The sequence below is a fragment of the Oryzias latipes genome, chromosome 6 (genome assembly GCF_053564925.1).
Source record: "Oryzias latipes strain Hd-rR chromosome 6, Olatipes_Hd-rR_3.1".
NCBI lineage: Eukaryota > Metazoa > Chordata > Actinopteri > Beloniformes > Adrianichthyidae > Oryzias > Oryzias latipes.
Window position 1 is genome coordinate 26683711 of NC_136242.1, and position 25001 is coordinate 26708711.

Consider the following 25001-nt stretch of genomic DNA (forward strand, 5'->3'; position numbering starts at 1 on the left):
TAACAAAAATGGCAAGCAATATTGGAGCTATCCAGCCGTACAGTTTTGAGCTAGAAGCCAGTTTATTTATTTATTTATTTATTTATTTTTTTTTTTTTTAACTTGTCCTGTCCAACAGCTAGGCAAACAGATGAGAGCTGAGGGCCTCTTGTGTTGGACATATTTTATTTTAACAAGAGGGGTTATTCATCTTCAGACAAACCAAAGGTATGTCTGAATAAACCCCTTTTGTAATTGAGGCCAAAATTTATTAATTTCAATCATGTTTGAAAATCATTGGTGTTGGACCGGACGGAAAAGGAAAGAGGGGAAGAAGAGAGAGGGACGTTAGAGAGAGGGGGGGGTAGGAGGGTGATAATAGGAGGGGAAGGGGGGTAAGACCATGAAGCAGCATAGAGCAGACAGGTTTACTGGTTGTTTATCGTTACGGTACGGTTCAAATGTAGTACAAAAAGGGCGGGGCCTGTTCACACACACTCAAAAATTATCAACACACCTGCTAGCCGCAAAAATGTCCACATGTCAACATGCACACAAAACAGATAGTGTTCACGAACGCATACCTATGCCTTTAAACCAACTAGTGTGAAATCTTTCATTCATTCAATCATGCAAACTATTAGTGCAAAGGTGAGCTAACACCTGTGCTCAGGTGAGTGTTTATGTTCTTCTAAAATGGATGGTGGAATGTGAAAAGAAGGAGGAGGAGCGCCCAGCCACCCCCACACCCATACCCCCGCCGCAGCAGCAGCGGCAGCCGGAATTCCCCCAACGCCACACGGGAACAGGCAGGGAACAACCGCCCCCCGGGCGACCAAGACCGCCACCCAGGCCAGGGCCAGCCGGACCGCCGCGAGGCCCCCAGAGCCAGAGAGCAGGGAGGCGCAGAGGGAAAGAGAGCGCCGCCCCAGCCCAGCCAGGAAAGCAGCCCCCCCGCCGCGCCGGAAGAGCCCAACGCAGGGCCCCACCGGAGAGGGACGCCCACAGCCCCAGACGAGCACCCCACCACCACCCAGGAGTTCCGGGCATCCCCCCGCCCCGACCCCAGGTACGAGCCAGGACCCCCCAAGGGAGACCCGCTCCGCACTCCAGGCCGCCACCCACCCGGCCCACGGTTGGTCCAGGTAGGAGCAAGGCAGGGGCCCGCCGCCCCCGCCCAGGAGGGGGGAACCCCGGGGAAAAAAGGGCGGCCCACAAGGGATGTTATAAATATGGCCCGACCAGGCTCGGCCATGTTGGAAGTTTGGCGGGGCCCAGCGCCCAGGGGCAAGGACCAGGACCCACCCCCCAGGGACACGAACACCCCCGGCTCAGGTGTAATATGAACCCCCCCACCGTGCGGAGAGAGCACCGCCGGGCCCAGGGAGCCGGCACCCAAGGGACACGGCCGCCATCGCCAAGGGGCCCGCACCCCCCACCAGGGAAGGGGTAGGGGACAGATGGACCCAGGTCCCACCTTCCTTGTAAAATGTGTGTGCGTGTATGGGTGTTTGAGAGGGTGTTTGTGTGCATGTGTGTGTGTTTATGTTTGAATGTATATATTGAAGGGGGAGGGGTGTGTGTACTAAGGGGGGTGCAGTTAAAATTGGCGAGTAGGGCACTAAGGGGACATCTCCTGATTACTCACAGTGATGTCCCCTTACCCTCCACACCAAGGGGCCCTAAATGTCTAAGGTGCGGTTAAAATTGGCGGGTAGGGTGCCAGGAGGACATCTGCTGCTTGCTTGCAGTGATGTCCAAGCACCCCCCCTACCAAGGACCCTACATGTCTAAGGTGCAAATAAAACCGAAAGAGGGGGGGCCCACTCCATACGGCAACCATAGGAGGGGGGCCACTCCCAAGTAGCCCCCCCCCAAGGCGCATCGCAGGCTAGACCCCCCACCCCCTCACCCTAATATGAGGTTATATAAGGAAGGGGGTAAGTTGGGGACAGCTGGTAGACTGTCCCCCGGTGGTCAAACAGCCGTCCCCCAGCCCACCCCCAGCAAAGGGGCCAGTGCCACCCAGCCCAGGGGCCCACCCCCGGAGGCGCCGACACCCCAGGCCCGGCACCACCCACCCCACACAGAGAGAGAGGAGCCAGAAAGTGTCGCCCCCCCCCCGGAGCAAGCCCAGGCCCCCACCCCCAGACGCCGGCCCTAGAAGAGCTCTGGTCAGGCCTCGACGGGACCGAGGAGGCCAACCGGCCGAGGCAACCACTGATTGCCTCAGCGGAGACCCCGACCCGCTAGCCCCCCGACCCGTACTAATAATGGGCCCCCCCTCCCCCCCAGAACGCCCCCCCACAGGACAGGGCCGACAAGCCCCCCACCCCACCCCACCCCAGACCCCGCAGCCGAAGCGGGTGACGCCCAGAGCGACCGGGGGCCCCGAGAGGGTTGTCCCGTCCCGTCCCAGAGCCAGGGAAGGGCCGATCCCAGCCCCAGGTACAGATGGGCAGCCCATCCGGTGAGCTAGAAGCCAGTTTAGACAACATGCGGATGCATCAAAATGGAGCGGAGCAGGGAGCTTGTGGCTTGCCACAGTGACTTGTAAGTCACTGTTACAAGAAATTTCCAAGGCAATTTTATCGTATGCTCCCGATTCATCACTATTTGAATAATGAAATACTAAGAAACGCAATTTTAAGCTAAATTTTCTGTATATTTGTCCTCCATCAAGAGAAAAATGTTGTAAAACACCGTAAACATGATTTTCTTTTGAGTGAGTCATTGATAGACATTGATGGACATTTTTACAAAGGTTTTCTAAAGGAAACATTTTTTTTTTCAAATACAGCCAAGCAAGTTTAAACTCATTTAGTTTGAAGTGAGTACAATTATTATCCCAAAAAGCCTCTATTTTATTGATTTACCTCAAGTTGAATTATTGACTAAACCTTTTTCTACTCCAATGCAGTTTTTCTTGGAGTGTGATTGTTACGTAATTGGAAAACACTCTGTGGTCTATCACTTTTACAGAGAGGAACCCACTCCAAACTCTCATATAATTTTCTTTAGTGCAATAACATTGTAACGTTTCAGCTAAAAAAAAAAAAAGAAAAAAATCATTGAGACCAATTTTGATACACTAATGTAGAAATGCACCTTTTGATTGGATGGAAGTCTTAAGAGTTTCCACCTAAAGCATCAGTGGGAATTGAACCTGAATGAGTGAGCTGACAGACACTGACAGTGGAGGCAGAAGAGAGAGTGGCAACATTAGGTAGGAGTTATCCGTTATATTGCTCCTATAAATCTTAGACAGGCTGAATGCTGCAATGTACTCTGCAACATGGGTTGACTGCTTGGGCATGAAATTGAAAAACAAAAGTATAAAATATAATGACTGTGACTGAACAAGCTCTGGTCACTCTCAAGCAGCTTTTCTCCAAACCTACAAGACGCTGTCGGTCTGTTCCATTAAAAAAAAAAAAAGAATCTGATTACTGAAAAAGTCCAAAACAGCTATTGTTCACTCTAACACAACACATGTGTTCCCAGTGAGTCAGTTTATGTGTTTTATTCTGTTCGGTAGATTTTTCTTCTCCAGCAAACTGGTGTCTGAATAAACTAAGGCTTTAGTCACATGCACCTCCACATGAGGTATATCTGTAGAGGTGTTGTGGGTTTTTGGGTTGTCCGGGCTCATGGAGGGTCATATTACTCCTAAAATTCACCATGGTAACTCAATTTGTAAAAAGTATTTCAAAAAGTTTCTTGTCAACGGATGACTTCTTATAGAGGAAGTATCACTAATCTGACCCTGCTGGGCCCAGTGTGAAGAGAGAATGTGATGAATTAGAGACCCAGACGGAGAGATGAGGGAAATCAGAGGAATCTGATGAGAAGTGATCCTCAAGAAAGAGACTTATAAGCTTATTCTGCAAGTAAGCGTTACTATTTTACCATTTCTGTCCATCCAAGCTTTAGGTAGAAAAATGTTTTGAATGTAAAAAGACATATTTGGTTTGAGTTTATAGAGCTACAAATTAAAACTCAATTGACTGACAAACCTTGTGAAAATCTGAGGAGTCTGTATTTATGAGCACTTCACACTTACAAAAGATGAAAATTTAAAATCATGAAAAGAAGCTAAAACTGGGGAAAACTTTGAGGGGACAAAAAAAAAATAACATTAATCTTCTTCCAAGAAATTTAAAGTCCCACTCCGATGAGGAATCTCAGAGCGAACCGAAGCTCAGTCCGATTGGAAACCAACCGAGACCACCTGGAAAGATGGGTCAGAGAGCGGTTCCTGGTCCCGGACCAATGGCGCTGCAGATCTTTCAGTGGCAACAACAGACTTCTTTTCTCCAGTCTGAATTAACAGCAACTTATCTCTCATTTTAGAGTTCAGCTGTAATTCTGAACATAATACATTTCCTGATCCTTCCCGTCTCCGGTCCTTTCTGAAAAATAAACAAACAGGCTGATCTTATCTTATCTTTGGAAGAAAATGTTTTTTTAGAGTTCAGTTCAGTGGACTTTCCTCCCGTTATTCATTTAGTAGGAAGTTTTAATTAACAAAGAGAATATAGATCAGCCCTGCTGTATATTTTACAATAGATCGACATTCTTCTCAAGAGCTAAAGCATTCCCATTTTTTATTTCCAAGTTGTTAAATGTTGATTCAAACAAGTCAGGGATGGTTCTGCAAAGCCTGAGAAGAACAGACTGAAAAGTGACAGATGTGTAAAGGAGAGCATCCTATTGTGGGAGAATGTGGCAACAAAGTTTCTTTGAGTTTGCCATTTATTTGCCAACAACAACCCAAGCATGCTTCCAGTCGTCTTCTCAACAGGAATTTGCCTCTTATTGTCATTCTGTGGGCTTCTCCAAAAGCAAAAGATCCAGAAATGACGGGAGGAGCACTAATACTGGCAGATATATACATGCATGCCAATGTTGAATGTCCATGCCTCTGCTGGCAGACGGAGCCAACAGCGTTATAAGGTGAATTTGCACAGCAGATGTTCCACAACAGTCATGGATTTATTGAACTAGCAAAACAGGGGGAGGCCATCTGTCATACACCAGACACACATAAATTTAAGACAACAGCTGCGGGAATTCATGGAGGTAAGGGTGAGATGCTGCATCCCCATCAACACCGGGACAAATGCATGCTGGGCTTTTTGGAAGATTTGTTTAAGAAGGGGACAAGATGAAGGTCAGCCAAAAGAAATCAGCAGAGAAAGTTAGGAAACACAGATGGAAGAACTTTCTCAGATGCACGGTCTTCTAGAGTAGGGCTGCACGATATGAGGAAAACTCGCGATATGCGATATTGGTGATTAATATTGCGATAACGATATAATTCGCGGTATATAAACAAATAGCAAAACAACCAAAAACATCATTTCCATTTCACTGCAACAGTTTAAAAATTATATTCCAAATGACCCTCGTCGACATAGGAGGCAAACATCAAACATAAAAGGGCTCATCTGATTGATCAACAACGTAAACGGATCCTTCCGATTGGTTAAATGCATAAAGGGATTTAATTCATCTGTTCAATATTTCAAGCTGCCATGAGATTGTTTTAGCACATTTAAGGTAAACATTTATTGCGATTTTCGCCGTCTTTTGCGGTATGCATATTGCACAGCTTAATGTCGCCATAACGATAAATTTGTGGTATATTGTGCAGGCCTATTCTAGAGATTTTTTTTTTTTTTTTTACAAAATGTTAAAAGTAAGTTTCTATCCGTGGAAATATGATGCCTCAAAGGGGCTTTATGAAATACATTTGGTGGGAGAGCTGGTGATCACTGCCAAGTTCCTGAATCTATAATCAATGGATGCTCCAATAGGCAGGATTCTGTAAACCTTATAAAAAAACTGCTATTGATTAGTAAACATCAGAACTCAGGTTCAGAGGGGCAAAATTGCATAACTAACCTCAGATAAAGTTGCAGATTTCTACATTTCTTCATTTGAAATGTTGAAAAAAGTATTAGATTTATAAAAGTACCTTTAAAGTTTTGAGTCACACCTTCAAGAAAAAAAAATTGGTCTCTTTTTTCCGCTTTTACTCCTCTAAAATATAAATGTGTATCCTGATCGAAAGTCTTCTTTTCTGCAGCAATAAAAACTTTCCATTTATGAAAGAGTGAAACTTACTTGAGTATAACACAGCCAGAACCAGAGGGGGGCGCTGTCCAGAAGACCTGTATCTTTGTGCGCCTGCGAGGTGTGGTCTCCGTCACAGCAGGAGGACAGCTGGTCATGAACTGGGTGTCGTCTTTATCGACAATCTAGAAGCAGAGGAGAAAACAGTTACAAATCTTTTCCATTCACGAAAATTACAAAAAAAGCTCGAGAGAGATGACTGAAAAATAAAGCTTTTCAGTCATTTGGTAAAATAATTATAAAAATCATTTGCATCCAATTCAAAATCCTGGTACATTCGATTTAGCTCAACCAATTTGTGCAGAATCTACTGATTATTCATCACTTCTACACTCCTGAGATGAAGAAAAATTGACTTGATTACAAGCAGAAAAAAGTTAAGATGCTAAAAAAAAAAGACTCAGACTTCATTCATGGTGTAAAGACTTGAATACAAAAATGCTATTTCAAAATGAACTGACATTTAAACTTTGATGGCTTCTCCTGCCGAAAACACGTTCATTAACTTTTGCTAGTTTATGCTAAAAGCTGTTTTCTGTCTTTCCTTTGTAAACTCTACATCTATGTGTGCAGGCAGAAGATCTGTATTCCTCCCCCAGCTAATGCCAGTTATTTAAATGATTGTCCTCCTGGGCTTTAAAAGGAGAAAAAAAAAAAAAAAAAAAAGCAAATCTATTTTTTTTCCATTTTACAGAGAATTCAAAATTGCTCATAAGTTGCAAGTCAATCCAATCACGTTTATGTTTAAACTTTTGACCTTTACTTTGGCCTTAACTGCCCGTTGTCTTTTTTTCCCCCCGCACTATTCTGTGAGTTGGAAGAGCTGCATTAAAGGAAAGCAGCAGCTTGGCCCCATGTCTCTCAACTAAATGAGAAGATTAAGTTTATAAATTCTCCACACCTGTCAACTACAGGTGTGCAGACAATTATCAGAAAAGGCCAATTTACATTTTAACTTGGTTTGTCTGAAAGACAAGCAAACATCAATAAAAAGAAAACAGAAAAACAAGGCAGATGTTGAAAAACCAGCGGGATTTTTTTAGGATTTAATAAATTTATAAAAATGAAAATAAAAAATCATAATGAAATGCAGATAAATGCAAGGACTGGATAAATAAATAAAGGACACACAACACTAAAAAAGATCTAAATGAAGAAAAGAGCACCACAAAAGAAAACTAAATATTCCCAACTTTGAGAGACTTAAAACAAACAGGTTTTTTTTTCTTTTCCCTGCTACATTTTTAACAACTTCATCTGATCACAAAATGAGTTTTTGTTTTTTTGGGCTTCCTATATGTAAGATATTAGTAAATTTATGCAATGAGTTAAGAAAATGACATTGTGTTCAAAAATGTGGTTTATGGTAAAACTGCAAGTGGAATAAAAATATCTGATTATTTAGTCTGTTCTGACATAAAATACTTATATTCTTTCTTTATCCGCACAGGGCACGTTTGTGTGAACCTAAGGACAAAACGACCTTTCAGACTAAACACAGATCCAGGAGCACAGATGGACCTGGCCTTGCAGCTTGAGCGTCTGCGCAGTCTCATTTGAAGGACAACAATGACAGAGGTCCCTGTTACAAAATTCCTTTTTTGAAGATTACATAGAAAACATCTTGACAAAAAAAGCTTGGGAAAGCAGAAACAATTCTTCAGACTTTATGTCAAACTCAACAATCCACTTGTGCTTCTACTACCAGTAGGTTGATGTACATGTAGGGCAGCAGTGGCTCAGGAGGTTGAACAGGTCGTCCAATGATCGAAGGGTCAGCGGTTCAATCCCCACTCCCCCCAGTTAACTGTCACTGTGTCCTTGGGCAAGACACTTCTACACCTCTACCATCACCAAGTATACAGTACGTGAGTGAGTGAATAATGGACACATTGTAAGGACTTTGAGTGTCTGGAAAAGTGCAGATAAATGTAATCCAATATTATTATTATTACATAAAAACAATCAACCCAATCATTCTCACTCTTAACAACTATCTATCAAACGTCTGAAGTCAGCCACAATGGCTGTCTGCGGGTGAAAAATTGGCAAATCTGGAGGCGCATGCAGGTTGCCAGCAGGAACCTTTAAGATCATTGACAACCTGGTGAACCTGTAAGGCAAAAATGTTCATCCCCATTTTTCTATGTTCATACTGCCGGCGACAGGTTGTAGCGAACACTTAAAACACACATAAACGTAATTAAGGGGTGAGTCTGAGAGATGCAGGCGTGTGGTACAGATTTTTTTATTTTCCAACCCCTACAAACCCTGCGCACGGCACAAGGAGCCAGTTAGTTCTGTTCATGTGCGCTCTTTGTGCTTGCAGCACCTCTACAGATCAACTCCCTTAAGATCTTGAACTGGAGCCCATGTGTTGAATCTTGTTTCTACGTTCCTGTTCTTACTTTTTTAGGAACTACAGCTGGAAATTAGCTAAATTTGCTCTAACCTGGCAAAATACGTCTGTTTATGTTTCGTGAGATCAATGTTCTTTTTTGCATTGTCCCTTCTTTTAAATAAGTAAACTCTTCAGACTGAAGCATAGGCTCTCTGTGCTCTTATACACCCTCTTTCTCTCTGGTGCTGTCATTCCAGTCCTGTGTCTGGGTGGTTTGCATTGGGTTTTCTGGGCTCTTTCTCCATAGTGGGTCCAAGGGACTCTGGCTGCCTACACTGCCTCCAGCTGTCCACTGTGGTCTTTGTGTTGGGGGGTCCAGGGTTCACTCTTTCCCTTCTACATTGTTAAGATTAAGCCTCAAGCAACTTTTGTTGTCCATTTTGATGTTTTCTCTCTTTGTGTGCTGGGTTTTCTTTTGCACTCAGTTCCCTCCACCATCTTCCCTCTTCACCTTTTTTCTTCTCTCCTCTCCATGTTTTTCTCAGTAACCAAAAAACTAGATTTTTTTTTCAGGTGACATCTGGTGGCACCTGTACGACGGAGTTTTAGGGCCAGTTTACAAAGAAAAAAAATGTTTTTCATTACGTCTTTTAAGTCGTACATTTACGAGAAAAAATCTTGTAAATTTACGACTTAAAATCTCGTAAATTTATGGGGAAAAAAAGGTCATAGATTAATGAGGATAAAACACCAACCTTTTCCGTTTATCGGAGCATAGTGTAACCGTACTTCCACAGGTGCGTACCATGACGGCAGAAACGAGAGCGAAGAAAATGAATAATTTTTAGTTTAAAGCTAAAGGGGTTTGTGCAGATATGCATCCAGTTTGCCAAAAGACTATATCCCAGAACTTTAATTGTACAAAACATGTCTGTTCAGAACAAGAGGCTCTCTGCTTCTGCCTGTTTGATCAGCCACTGCACAGGATAATTTGGAAGAAAAAAAAGGTGTGTGACATTGTTTTGAAAACAGCAGGTATGCTGGGGAGCCAAACCTTAATGATTTTACTCCCCAACATTACATCCGTTTCTCCAAGCGTACTAAAAAGTTGTTGTTTTTTTGCTGCATTGATGGCCATTCTTCCCATTTTCAACCCTAGAGTGTAACGCTACACAACCTGATGTCTTTCCACTGTGGTGTTTGTATGGCATAAATAACCACCTTCTACAGATACAGGTAACATTTATGTCAACACTAGCTTCATTTGTGTTAAAAAGTATATATCAGCAACTTGAAATGAAGTAGTTATCAATGTTCTTTTGCATGTCTGTGTTTTTCCTTTTGCTTAAACCAGGGGTCGGCAACTTTTACCACAAAAAGCCATTTGGATAAGTTTCACACAGAAATTAAAACACAGGGAGCCGCGACACCCTTTGGAAAACCCAATGTTGCAGTTACGGGCATGATTTCACTCGTTTTTAAAGTTTGAAGGAATGTTAATTTTTTTTATGTATCTTCTGTCATTTAATGGGTTCTGAAGAGAACTATTTCTAGAGAGGCCACAAAACTAGCAAATATGTCATAATTAACTAGTACTTAAACAGCTTCTCCAATAGATTTTTGTCAACGTATAACTTGTTTTTTTAATCTGGATTAGGATGTTTTTGGGCAAAAGATGCATGTTTATTCTGGAATTTCTCGCCACATTTGAGACTTTGTCGTTTGCTAATTCCTCATTACATTTTATTTATTAATTCAATATTTTATCATCAGGAACTTCAATTTTCTCAAATTCCCCATCGTTGTTCCACCTGGGTCGGAACATTGTTGGGATTACACGCCGGCGGGAGTCGTGGCGGTGAAGCAGGTCGATTGTCACATAGAACTTTACTTCAAAAATGTTTTGTTTTTTCAAATTAGTTTTATGAGCCTTTCCTGCTTACTGCTTGGCGACTGTAGTCATTAGCACAGGAGGGCCGCTCTAGGGACGAGCTGTGTTAAAGGCACCACAACAATCTTAGAACATTATAAATATTATACAAAACCACAGAGAGCCGCATGCGGTTGCCGACCCCTGGCTTAAACCAATAAAAAAAGCTTCATTCTGTCAATCTGTCTTCTTCAATCTGTCTTCCAGGTCACCTCTGTGGTAAAGTGTTTGCATGCAGCTCACACCAAAGCAAAGGTCTATAAAACTAGCTTTTTGAAAATTTAAGCGCAGCTGCATTTGAAATGTAAATATGAAAACAAAATGGCTTCTGGGAAGAAAAGGCGTGAGGAGTAACAAGAGGATTGAAGAAGATTAGCAAAGGAGTGTTTGTTTTCGCTGACGTGCCCGCCGTTTGTGTAGCTCAGTCTGTGCGTGCAGACGGTAAACACAGATGCTTCACAGCGCCTGCACAGGCAAACGCAGAGCTCTGTTCACACAAAGAGCAGGTGACAGGCAAACCCACAAACTCCACCAGAGACGCCCAACAATGAGGCTGATGGTGGAGGGGCAGGCGGTGTTCTTCAGCTGATGCGCAGCTGCATTGTGAACATGGCTAAAACCTTTGGGACCTGCGTCCAGATGCGAGAAAAGAAAATAATGCACAAAAAAAGGCAGACAGAAGACAGATTGAAATGTCACATCCACACTTGACGATGAGCTTATTTCAGACAGTAACCGAGTTTTCTTGTCTCGCTGAAGACCCCGGAGGCTCTGACATTTTGCCTTGAGCTTTCCATCAATCAAAGCGAAGCTATTACTGCACAACGCCTCTGAGATCTTAAGGCTATCTCCAGTATTGCATCATATTACATTTTGTGTCGAAGCCACCCAACCAAGCAGCCGAATCCAAAGAAAAAGACTGTTGGTATAAAGCCCCATTTCCCAACAAATAGCTGCAATTCTGTGGCTTTTGGCATTTTATATAAATAAAACAATGCTGAAAAAGATGAAGTGCGCAGTTCGATGGTGCCAAAAGATCCTTTTTCTAATCTAGCCACATTTATTTTGCCATAATGGCTTGTGGGAGTCATTGAAAGGCTGCGATTTTGTCATAGCTGTCAAATTCAATCGATCTTGACTCTTGTTTGTGTTTACAAAAACAAGATAAGTTTGCAGTTTTCTTTTGAAGATGACCCCACTTGCGTTTTTGTCTCTGGATCACTTTTTGCTCTATTTTTATTAAAAAAAAAACTTTCACTGCAACTCTTTAAGCTGGAAATGTTTGGTAAAAAAATATGTCATCTAGACTTGTTTTATCTTTTTGAGAAAGCCTTTTAGAGAAGAGGGTTAGGGAAAATATGAACCAAGCATTTTTCTGCTTTTTTCCCCACTCCTTTGAAGGAATCAACCTGGATGAATAAGAATCTACACAGACACTGCTCCCATCTTTGTGCAAATTAAATTAAAGTTCATAAGAAATGACTTAAATATCATAAACTGTAGAAAAAGATGGACAAATGTTTGAATTTCAGAGCCACAACACAACTACTATATCCTACTTACTTACTATAGAAGGTCTTTAAAAAGCCTTTATAGCAAGACGTAGAATTTAAGCTGTTGTCCCATAAGGGCATAACGCATGTGAAATTTTAAGAATCTATATCCAAGCTTTCATGACATTTTTGTGGCTGGATATAGAATAAATAAAAAGAAAATCCCATTTTTGTTTTTAAGAAATTGGACTCATAATCTGCAGATCTTCTAACGACCAGGTGGGTTTTGTAGCGGGAACATGCAGCTTTTTCTGCACAGCAGAATGAATGAAATCAAAGCAGTTGCTCATACTGAAGCTCTCACCATCAGGCTCATTTATTAAAGTGAAGTTAATCCATCCTGTTAATCTCTGCTGTAAGGCTATAGTGTTACTGTTCTTTAACAATGTTGAATGGAAGTTATTTAGTTGTTAAAGAGGGCTGTGAACCCTTTTGAGAAAGTATCTACTTTGAAATCAAAACAAAAACTGTCTAAACTCACCTGACTCGATGTAAAAAGGTTAACTAAGTGACCCCTCTTTGTCAAACCATAAATGAACTGTAATCAACCAGATTTTTGGAAAGAACAGTTCAGTTTCTCTCACCAGAGTCAGACCTAAACCCTAAATACTCTCAGCAAAACTTGTCTGAAAAAAAAAGAAGCAGAAAAACAGATTCAAACACTAACCATGATATTTTGTTTTTTATGAATAGATGAGTAAAATAGTTACTCTGGAAATCCACAGAGTGCCATGATTCGCACATGGAAGAAAATTGAAAAAGTGGAGTGACAGACGAACCAAAGATACTCGCAAGAACATCAGGACCGATCCAGGTGGTCAGAAAAAAAAACACGACAGCATGTAAAGAACTGCAGGCTCCACTTGACTCAGTTAACATCAGTTAGTGATTCCGCAGTCAAAGAAAAAAAAACAGTTTTAACTTTGTTTTAACTTAAAACAACCTACAACACTTTTACTTTACAAAAACATTTGCAATATCTTCAAAACTTTTGGACAAATATTCTATACAAAAGGGACGTTTCCGTTAGGATGTGAGTCCCAATACATTAGGCATGTCCAAAGTCTGGCCCGTGGGCCAAGTGCAGCACGTGTCTAAATTTCTATACCTGCTTGCAGACTCTTGTAAAAGAAAAAGAAAAAAATAATATGCAGCCCTGAGAACTTTTTAAGAATTGTGTCCCAGTCTTCAAATCAGAAATTCACAGTAATTTTGGTAAAAAATGTATTATTATTTATTACTGTTCTAAGTGGAAAAAAATGAAAATATTGTTGTTTTTTTTTACAATTCATTAAATAGTTAATTTACAATTAATGTTTTTATAAGAATCCTGGCCAAAGGTTGGCCCTCAAACATTTTCACCTCCCCATATCTGGGGAGCAAAAGGTTTGCTCACCCCTGCATCACACCATCAACTTAGAAAAAAAATAAAGAAAAACTGACCTACAGTCTAACACGGTGGTGGTAGCGTGATGGTGTGGTAATCATTCACTAAAACAAAAGAAACCAGTAATTCTGTTTTTTAACTAATAACATTTTTAGACATTTTTTTTTACCATCAATGTTTGATGTCATGATCAAGAGCGCTTATGTTCTGTAGCAGAAGATTAATGCTAACACAGCAGCAGTTACAGTTTTGGAGCACCATTGAAAATGTGTACATAATTTTGACCAAGATGCTTTTTTCAAGAACTTAAACCTATTTTAAAAAAACTCTAAAGGACACTCCAACATGTCTGATTATAAACTATTCTGTCACAGACTAAGATTTATTATCATTCTTTACAGTTACTCAGATATTGTGTGGCAAGAGAATCTCTTTTATTTTTGGAGGAATACATTTTTCACAGCCTTGCAGGTTTTGAAAGATTCTTTTTTCTAAACACAATTTGTTGGCTGTAAAGCCAGAGACAGCTCGAGTCCTTGGTGTTGCAGCAGTGTTGCAGAGCTTGGGGTGTCACACTGACGCAGGAGTTTCTCTGTGGGGGAGGCAAAGTAATCAGAAGAGGATGTATGCATTAGAGCAGAGGGTAATGTGCACAGTATCAGCAGTGGAGTTAAATGAGGTCATGAATCAAAGCTGACATTTACAGTAAAGCTCTAAATTATCAGCCCGCTCACGAAATCACTTAAAAACTCCTATGTTTTCCACTGAAATGATCAAAACCGAAAGCTTTTATAAAGTCTTCAATTTTACTGGTAAAATTCAACAAGTGAAAAATATCCTTTTCCTCAGTTTTTTTTGTCTTTGTTACTTCGGTCAGGTTGTTTATCTCAGACACAGTTTTCAAATAAATACTCCAGCAGGACTCACAAAAGAAGAATGGCTTCACTTGAACCTGCAAAACATTTTAGATCCAGTCTTTCAAACAATTTACAAACCTCCCGCACAACCCGCCTTTCTTTCTGTGAACAAACACCACCATGGGTTCCATTCGTTGACTGCATATGAGAACTGGAACAAACAGGAAGTACTCGCTGGCTCCAAGAAACCAAAACCCCATAAACTTCCATTGAGAAATAAACAGTTGTTACTGTCATTCTATTAGTCAGAATAACCATTCTAAGTTAAATTTTTTTAGGACTTTTTTTTCTGTACTGAAAGGGCTCGCATTGAACATTTGAATATTTCTATCTTCTTTAAATTTGTCTGTGTTTTCCTCTTTTTAGACTCATTTTTGTTGGGTGTGAGGGGTCGGGAGGGTTGAGGGCATTCAGTGTGTTTTTTCATTTTAGTTGTCATTGTTCTAAACCTGTAGGCACTTTGTGTTGCTGCTGTATGAAAAGTGCTTTTTAAATAAAGGATGAATTAGAATTCAAAAATTTGACAGATTCTCCTGAGCCTGCTTTGAAGTGGTAGGGGTGTGGCCTTGGTCGCCTTAAATGCTGACTCAGACCGATTCGGATCAACCACTGCCTACTGACGAATCCTGGATCCAAAAATGGCAACATCCATATCGCGAAAAAATGGTGACTGCGTTGATTTCAATTTTTTGGGGACAGCTGGAAGTAAGACATTTTCTATGGGGGGGCCTCACACACACTTGCTCCAGCTGTCATATAAAGTCAAGGTTCCACTTCAGTGGACCAATTAAAAGTCAGCTAGGATAAAATGTGATGTCATCATAAGAATCCTGGTCTTATATCTGGGCGGGGCTTCAAAATCTGCTTATATTGGGCAGTAGGAGATAGAAAAAAGGCAAAAAGATGAATTTGCAATATTTCTTAGAGTTTTGAACCAACACACAGCTTTCAGGGACCTTTCCAACAGCATCATATGGTGTTTGGATGCTCTGTAGGACAGACTTGTGGAAGCATTTTCCTTCAAAGAATGGTTTAAGAAAGTTGCTTTATCTAGAGCAAGTTTAAGATGAGACTCAGGCTCAGACTTTGCTAACTAAGAGAACAATAATTACTTTAGGATTACTTTGGGCTGAATATCAGGTCACCAGGTCAAAACTTCAGGTCATCAGGTCAAACTTCTCATTCCATCCGCCTCTTTTCTTTGAGCCATTTGAGCTCCACTTGGATTTTGTGATTGCCTGTATTGCCTCAGAAGATCATGCTTTAGTTGTGGTACTTCCTCCCGATAGGGTTTGTTTATCCCCCGCCAAACTCCAAGCCCCGAACAAAAGATCATATCTCATGTCTGCTCATCGCCTCCCTTATCCAAACAAGCTCCATTTGTCTCCCTGCGCAATAACACAGAGCTGGCCTAGATAAATATGACCCATGTCCCGCAGTAATGGAAGGAGGGCTGGGAAAAACACACACGTTAGCGAGGAGTCATGTGGGCCTACACATTTCCATAGAGGAAGCTCGGTGGGGCCTTCTCGCAAACTCGTCTGCTCACCGACAAATCGGAGCAGAAAGATTTCTCAAACGTGTTCATTGAGCTCCACATCCAGGCGGTAACAATCTGCAGTCAGATTTTCAAAAAATATATAAAATACTGTCCAAATTTAACTCTACATAAATACTATTAAACAAGAGGAAGGAAAGCTGAGACTGATGGATTGAGGTCATTTAGATAAAACGCTTGACTCATTGTCATGCGGCATCTTTTATTTTGAACAAGAAGACAACGGATGGCATTTTTAGTAAATGGAGTCATTGGAAAAGACATTTGTTACTCTAAATGAATCAGAGTAAATGTTTTATTGAGCTGGCGCACTGTGGTTATTAGAGAATAATGGATACTACAAGTGCCCGCTGTGGCATTTCAGAATTCTTCAGAATACATTCTTTCAACACTTGACAGGATTTTGAAATGAGTTTCTCCCCAGAAGCTTGAATTAGATTCTTTCTGTGGGCAAAAGTGGAAATTACATCTGTCAATTAAAGTGCATCAAAAATCCTGTGGATTTACCAAGTTGTATTAAACAGATTGCAAAGCCAGATTGTCAGCTTTGATTGTGTTCAGGCTGAGCTCAGACTGTTCCAGTTTCTGCTCACCGCTTCTCTCTACACTCAGCTGGGACTCCGTCCGCCAGCTTTTCACAGAGAAGAATGCAGAGGTTTGAACTGTTAAATCCAAAAGCAAGCTCCCTGCACCACAGCTCTCCCCGGCTGACCTCCACCCGCTTGCCGCTCTCAGAGTTTATTCAAAAAGAACATAAACAGAACCATGGTCCACACACTGGATTGTCCTCCAGCTTCAACACAGTGAGTTTTCTGTTATTTTTAAAGCCGTTTGCCTGAAAACCTTATAGAAAAAATTTAAAGAACATTTTCATTCATCCAAAGTACCCATGCAGACAAATCATGTTTCCAATACACTATTTTTTACACATAAGAGCATAATTCCAATAACTTCTTTCACCCTCATGTTCTGGGTTTTTAATTTGCGCCTCATTTCTCTCCTTTTATGGGTTTATCCAATGAAAGCTGTTTGTTCTGCATTTGTGTCGACATTTGGAAATTGGCTGCGAGTTTGAACACAGCCAGGGTTACACTGCTTAGACTGCAACAGAGTGAGAAAAAGGTAATGTGTCTTTAAAAACTCATCATACATCAGGTACAGCAAGTTTTGCTGCATTTATTGCTTTCAAAATGTAATTGCCACCATTCTGTTATAATTTGTGTAGATGTGTCAAACTTAAAAGATTTCATTAAACAAAATCTAAATGTACACAATATCCCTGTACGCAGAATTTTTATCTCCATTGAGCCAAATCAATTTTTTTTTTTGGTCTCAAAATATTTTACATGACTGAAAGTTTAGAAAATGTGAAACATTCCTGGATTCCAGATCGATCCAACCCGAGGTCAGTAATTCTGCACACACAAATTTAACATCCAAATTAGTTGTCTCTTAATCTTGTGCTTCAAGAGATGCTGAGAATTACTTCTAAAACTGTTGGTTAAAATCTAAATATTTCATCTGATCATTCACGTGTTCATAAACAGAGTTTCTGCAGAAATCCAGAAATTCCTCTTTCTCTTAATGGCTGCTTCTGCCTGCAGTCATGCTCTTTGTTGTGGTCACATTTGCTTCAAACTGTCAAAGCAAGGACACGTTTTCCTGCTCCGTCTAGTCTGCCCTTTATAGTTCAATCAGTGGGTTTTGAGAGCATTCTACCCCAACCAGCAAAAAGAAATGTTTCTGCATTTTTTTAGTTCTAGTGACTGTAGATTCCTAACTGTCATATTGCTAAAGGTTTAAGTACTGTAGTTTTTCTCCCCTGGTTAAGTGCTAGATAAACAAAACATGCAAGGCCTTACTTTTTAAAAAATCAATATAATGACCTTTCATTATTTTATTGTTCTTTAAAAGCCCTGTTGAAACATCTTAAATTACATTTAGTTAAAAGGGAAAGTATACTTGAATAAACATGTCAACATGCTAGATTTTACCCTTCATAAGCCATGCTTTCAAATGATCAGAGAATAAGGTTATAGTTTGGTAAATCTCAAACTGCTCCTAAATGGGGCATAACATTTATTTTAGGTATAAGAAGCCGATCCACAGCAGAACTGTCATTATACTGAATCCATTTGATTTTCATTCACGAGTTCACAATGACATTTAGAATTAATTATTTTTAATCAAATATCGATTTGGTTAAAAATCAAACTTTATCTTTTAAACTTTCATCCAAAAGTTTATATAATTGACAAAAAAATGACTTTTTACTCAATTTTTTAAGGTGGACAAAGGTCTAATTAATCCAATGACAAAGTTTAAGTTTGGTTTTGGTTTAAAAAACTGCAATAAGTGAATTTAAATGAAAATGAATTGATGGATTTGACTAATTTATATTGTTTTAAATACATAAAGATTGATTTTATTTAGATTTATCAGTTATTTAAATCCATCTCTAACCCACAGTGAACTACCGAGAAGATCAGCAACACCAATGGCAAACATTTTTATAATAAAAAGAGAAAGAATTTTACAACACAAAATGTTGGGCACTACAACAAAGAATGAAAACTTATTACAAGAAACTCTCGAGAAGTTATTCTGAGCAGCCGCTATGCCCTTAAAAAATAATCTTTCCGCAGCATCACCGGTTTCACACTAGAAAAAAAGAATCGGTCCTATTCAGATCCCACTAGTTTGATTATATACAACAATTCCACATACATGGAAAACCAAGGAAACCAGGCCAGAAGAACAGGAGACTGGTGTGGACCAAATGAGCCAGTGTTAAAGCACTCTATGAGTTGGCAGATGATCCGGCATCAGTGCAGCTGATGAACCAGCCGTGCATTAGAAGACAGACCAGCTGCCAAATTGGAGCACAAATATGGGAGTAATTCTAAACATTAACATAACACACACACACAAAAAAAAAGATTTCTGGCTACAATAGGAATGAAAAAAAATCAGTGAATCCCTCCTCCATAAACGGAGAACATCTGTACAACACCGCAGTCTGTGGACTGCAGTGCTTCACAAAGACACAGAACAGCTTTATACAGCATGGTTTGGCTTAAACATCTTAAAATAACATGTCAGAGTGGCTGTTTAAAATCAAATTAATCTGAGCTGTTGTTGAATTAAAGTACAGGGCTGATGTGTCAGAGTCGCTTATGAAAATCAATCCATTCAGTTCTTTTCAACAACATAGATTTGTGAGTTCTCCAATCCGTCAGTCTCTTTTCTACCAATAAACTTTAACCTAGTTCTATCTTCTCGCATTTGAATGATTAACTTTAATAATTGAGCCTTTCATAGACTTTTGTTTTTCTTATTGCACGCTAAATTATGGGTTGATGATATATTTTTCATTGCATTTCCACTATATTCAGTGCAGCTCAGTTTAATAATAAATCCACAATTTATAGTCGAGCTTCTCTCAAAGCACTACGCAAAAGAGCAAAAAACATCAAATCAGGCAAAATTAATTATGATTTTTATAATCCAATTATTTCCAAATAAGTCACGATTGTACTATTCCAGTTTCATGTTTTATATATGGCGCTGCATATGGCCTTGTCACTGGATTGTGCCGTAGAAATAAATGGGCCTCTGCTTGGCCTTGCTGAATCAGTCAAAGCTAAAATATTTATTTTTGCTGAAACATGGATGTTGGCTAGACTGTGCATTCAAAGTCTGATATTTGTGTGTGTCCTCACTTAAACAAGGTAATGCTGAAATATATGAGCAGAATGATGTACCAAAGTACATTGAAAAGCAGTTCGGCTCAGTGTTTGGTGACACACAGACGATGTAACAGCACTTAGGCTGGAGGGAAATAAACCATAAATTGTTAGTTTGTTCTCCATCAGCTGACCTGCTGGCAACACCCTGTTTTAACTCCTCAGCATGAAATTCTGATTCATTTTTTCACGCTTCGGTTTGCTCCTCAGCATCAGTTTTAGCTTGGCTCTTTGGATAAAACTAACTAAATGGCTTCTCTAAAGTACAAGCCAATATAAACACTGTTCTTTCCTCAAGGTTTAATTCCTAGAAAAAAGATGTTTAAAATGAAAGGTTTTTTTCTGGAACAAATGACAGATTAATTCAAAACTTTTTGTATCCGTTCAAATGGATAAATGTGGGTTATCTGGATATTTGTTCTGCTTGTACTTTGAAAGAGAACAACATCTCCAGTACCCTCCCACTACCACCGCCATGTTTGAACACTGTTCTTATGTAACTTTTCTAAAATGCTTTTAGTTTGACTCCAGTCACAAGAGAGTACACATGTTCCAGAAAGTTTTGACTTATCAGTTACATTTCTGTTTCAATTTTACAGATTTTTACAGACATATTACAGATATTTTTTTCAAATGGCAGATGAGATTTTTGAGCTGTTGTTTCAATGTCTTTCTAATGGAACTCTTCCATAGATTCATATTTTTTGCAGTCTCTTTCTGATAAAACTTGAACTCTCACCAGGGGCCTGCAGTTTCCTCCTGTTCTGCGTCTTCCCTGCATTCTTGTAGTAAATTTTAAAAATCATTTTGTAAATCTTGCAAAGGTTCTCCACTGCTCCATGTTTTCCTTTTTTTGCACTTATTGTCTCTCTTCATGATTGTCTGGAGCTGCAGAAATGTCTTTGTAACCCTTTCAGACTGAAAGAAAAACGCCTCTTTTCTTAAAGTTTTTGTTTAGATGTTTGAAGTGATTCTCAGATTATGGCAGAAATCAGGCACAAGTGTCACAAGAAACAAAACTTTCCGAAAAGGACTGCCAATTTTGGTTGAGTCGTGATTTATGTCTAAACTGTACTTTTTTTTTTTTAATAAGTTCATCTAATTAAAAATCTATAGTTTTTAAGTAGAGCTATCATTGGTACAATAATACTTTTTTCCCCCAGCTATTTAAGCCCATTATTGCGCTTCTTCTCTACATTATTTATTAAAATACAGTTTTTAATAGTACTTTTTGGGAGCTGTGAGAGACTTGTTGAATGATGTTCTCTGAAGAGCACAATGACAAGCATTAAGGTCAAACCAAACATCTGTGTCATCATGTCAGATGCTTCAAGCCTGAGCAGTTTATGGATGAATAGATGGAAGGACGGCTGCTTCTCTGCTTTTGAGCTTTCCCTCCATAATTATCCCTTTAGGACCCGAGGCGCCCTCTGACCATGGGAACTGCAGTCTGCAGATGATGAATGAGTCCTTAAAGAGTTAAGGAAAACCAAAGAACCCACAATGTTTAACTGAGCTGCAGAAATGTACGCAGTGATGGATTTTCCAAACATGACTAAGAGTGTTTCTAATAAAGAGTGATCTAATGCCGGCCATTATGTGTGCATTTAGGAAAACAACAAAAAGTGAATGATGATTAAAAGCCTGAAATCAAGCAGCAAACTCTTCTCAAACTGCTGCACACAAGACAGCAGCTTCTTGCTCGGTTTGCAAGAAGTCTGTTTGGACTCAGCATGCGGAAACACAGATGTGTGTTCCTGTTTACACTGAGTGGAAGGTAATTGAGAAAGTCTGGCTCTCTCCTCAGGAGTTCTCGGCTGCTCAGTGGGAGATGTGTTACTACTGAAACAAACATTTCACATTTCTCCCTTCAACTCTGTTTATCTCTTTGTTCTCATGCATTACTTTGAATATATATTTCCACTTTAGAAAATGTATGCGATACACATCCCATCTCCGCTTTGCTCTGAAAGAGCTGCACCAAAGAGCCAACAAGGGTCTCCATGTTTTCCACACGAGGGGCAAAATAAATCATAACAAGTTGTTGAATTATGGGCATCACAAAAACATGGATAATTAACTGTTTGACAGCATTGCATTTTGGGTAAACCGTTCGATACTTTTCAGCATTGACTGCATATGAGAACTGGACAGAGTGAGTGTTACATCACCCATAGAAAATGACTTGTATTCAGCTTTAACCAAATGAAATGTAGCATAATTAAAAATAAAAGACCAAAACAGAAATACTTTTTTATTTTCAAAATGAAGCTGCATATTTTGACTCAAAATCAAAATGAAAAAACAATCCTTCAAAATGCTTTTTCCTTTTTCTACTTCAACACCGCTTATTCTGTCACTTAATTAAAATGATAAAGAAAATGGTATTTGACATTTCATTTTCAAAAAGTTATCTGGTAAATGTGTAGCAAAATTCATTTAAAAAAATGTCTAATTTGACAATTAAAATGGATGAATAAAAATGCTTTTTAATCATCAAACTGTAACTGCATCAAATGACTCAAAATTAAAAGGAAAAATCAATACTTCAAAATGCTTTTTTTCATTTTCTACTTAAAAAACGCTTATTCTGTGTAATAATTAAAACGAAAATGCAAAGAGGGGATTGCATTTTCATTTTCACATCCACCCTGCGAAAACTGTCGCATATATCAATTCGATTTAACATTTCCAGAGGGGAGGCGGGGCGATGACGTCAGTGCTTTCTCCGTGTGTCCGACTGCTAAGAGACACATGCTAGGAGCAGTGCTGCCAGGCTTGTGTGACGGTTGTGCTCTCCTGATGATTGTACACAGCTTCTTGGGACTACGTAGCAGCATTTGCGTCTTCCGCGGCCCTCCTTCGGACGCACCGCGGTTTGTCGAAACTTTCCCCAGGACGACTAGCTTTGTCTTCAGACCGGCAGCCGGATCACTGAAGGTGGAAGTGCTGCTACGCAGATCTGAGAAACTCTAAATCATATATACATATGATTTTGTGTTTCCAGTGGTGTCCAGACAAAATTAAGGCTGATGTAATTCCCACATATTTACATCCAAGAGGGCTTGGGTGAATCTGTCAATAAAACGTTTTAAACGTTTGACCAAAGACCACATGCTTTTACTGAGGCACCTGATTGGCCAGTCTATACCTTGAATAACTTGCACAAGAAAACTTTTTTTTAATAAGGATTAGCAGGATTTTTTTTTTTTAAGTTAGTAGAGCAAGAGTGGTTATTGTGACAAATATGATACAATAGAAGTCTTCCTGTTTGGAACAATACAGGGGAGGGGGTCAATCAGTCCAGTTCTCATATAGTCAATAAGAGGGACCACAGGATTTAAGTTAATAACTGTTGTTATATATATATTATTATTTTTTTCGTTTGTTGTGGTGCAAATCTAATCTTGTATGCAGATGACACTGAGCTGAATATTTGGAGCCACAGAAATGGCTGCAAAATTATTAAAAGAAATGTAAAGCTTTTCAGAAACGCTAAATGCCTCCTCCATAAAGAGAATTTTGCAAACTGAAAAAGACGTGCATCCTGGGAGAAGTGTTAACACCCACAAATTCTTTTGAAAAGCCGCCATGACGACTGTGTGCATTTAAGCATGTAAATCAACTAATATGTGTGAATTTCCCCAGCATGCACAAACACGTCCTGTCTGCAGAGGTTCCATGGAACACCTGTTCTTGTTTACCTGGAACTGTCCGATGTAGTCGTCAGGCGTGGTGCCCTCCGTGCCCTCTTTCAGCGCAATGAGAGTGAAGCCTCGGAAATAAGCGGGGCTGGTTGCCAGGAGGAGAACTGTGAAGCAGGTTGAGAGTCCATCAACTCCACAGAGCATTAAACCGGCTTTACGTTTACACATCGGGGTCACTGAAGAGGATGGAGGTGAGGCAAACATGTAGCTGCCTTTTTGTGAGCATGGCGTGAAAGTGGGGAGGCTGCTGAATACACCTTTGCATCTTATTCTAGAGTTTTGACCCAAAGAAAGTAAGGAATAAAAACCGATTACGTGTCTCCTACAGGGTTTTGTGCAGCAAAAAAAAGCCCTCAGCTCATTCCTCTTTGCTGCTTTGTTTTGAATGTCTTCTACACCATTTATCTGGAAACGTTTTGCAGGCACAGACAAAAGGGTCCATAAACACCAGAAACATATCTGTACCTATGTTTATCAAGCCAAACTAAACGACATGCCATCTATAATTTAGATGTTGTCCTTTATAAAATGGATGATCCATATTTCTTTTACTTTTTATTTCCCACAGGAGCTTTCTGCATTTACATAAAGAAACTCAAGATCAATGGAAATGTTGGAGTTGAAGATCAAACTATCCTCGGCGGAAACTTAAGAAAACTTTTTTGTGTCTGTCTAATGAGAATCAAATGAAAGTTGCATCTTAAGTGTCCACTAATATGCACGCAACACACTTAAAAGGTCACATTACAACATTTAAGGGCCACATCAAAGACTCCAGTAGAATTTTTTGAGGAAAAAAAAAACATTGAAGGGCAGGTCATAGTTGTGCGTGCCAGTGATTTTTTTTATAGTTTGTGATTATTTTCGCTCACGTTTGAGTAAAAGTGTACCTTTGTACGTGGTGCCAGGATTGTAGTTCTCCTGCTCTCCCTCCACCTTGAGTCGAAACTCATGGTGCCCTTCCTTCCGGGTGCGCTGGATCTGCGCCCGCGGGATCCGCTCGCAGAAGCCGTCCGACCTGCCTCCGGAGGGCTCCTCCATGAAAGCCACTGCGCAGTACACACAACTCAGGACGAAAAAAACCCGGTGCAGATCCATTCCCATTACGGAACTGCAGCCGCAGGGGAGCGCACCGCGGCCGTTCACGCAGGAATAAAGTCCAGCTGCAGGGGAAAGGGGGGATCTGTTCCTGCTCTCTTTCTCTGTGGGGAACTCCAACTGGACTACTACAGCGGCGTCAAGGATGCAGAGATCGAGACGAGTCCATCCTGGCGTGGAAGAGCGCGTCTGGTGCGCGCAGCGGTGAGACGCTGCTGGGGGAAAAAAAGAAGAAAAAAAAGAGGGGGGAGAGGAGAGAAGCGAGGAGCTGCTGCTGCTCTCGGATCCCAGATCAGCGAGTTAAGCTGGAGGATGAGGGGTGCGGGGGTGCGGACGATCATCGCCCTGACCCGAGGCAGGGAAAAGTTCAAGGTGGAGATACTTCCTTCCCCTCCGCTGTTCCCTGGATCACGCAGCCTCGCGCAAGAAACGGCGCATCTTCAGCTTTGCGCACGGTGTGTGCCAAATTTGGAGACGCCGTGCAGTCAGAGACATTCAGTAAAAGAAGAAACCAGAGCTACTCTGTTAAACAGAAGTTTCTGTTTAATGTAATTATTGACATTTTCACACTTTTACCTAATAAAACTCATCCTCCTTTAAATCCCAAACTTTATTTTGCAGGAAAAATGCTATATTTACAATAAGGG

At 40.4% G+C, this 25001-nt stretch overlaps 1 protein-coding gene across 1 annotated transcript in view; it reads right to left on the minus strand.

The window, feature by feature from the left end:
• Nucleotides 1-24796, minus strand: part of LOC101161803 (spondin-1) — a 111672-nt gene extending 86876 nt beyond the window's left edge. Inside the window, exons 1-3 of the mRNA XM_023955942.2 lie at nucleotides 24147-24796; nucleotides 23254-23360; nucleotides 6109-6242 (exon numbers count right to left, since the gene is read on the minus strand). Coding sequence (XP_023811710.1) covers nucleotides 6109-6242; nucleotides 23254-23360; nucleotides 24147-24360 — 455 coding nt within the window. The 5' untranslated portion in view covers nucleotides 24361-24796. The remainder of the gene's footprint in view (nucleotides 1-6108; nucleotides 6243-23253; nucleotides 23361-24146) is intronic.
• Nucleotides 24797-25001: the final 205 nt, after the last annotated feature.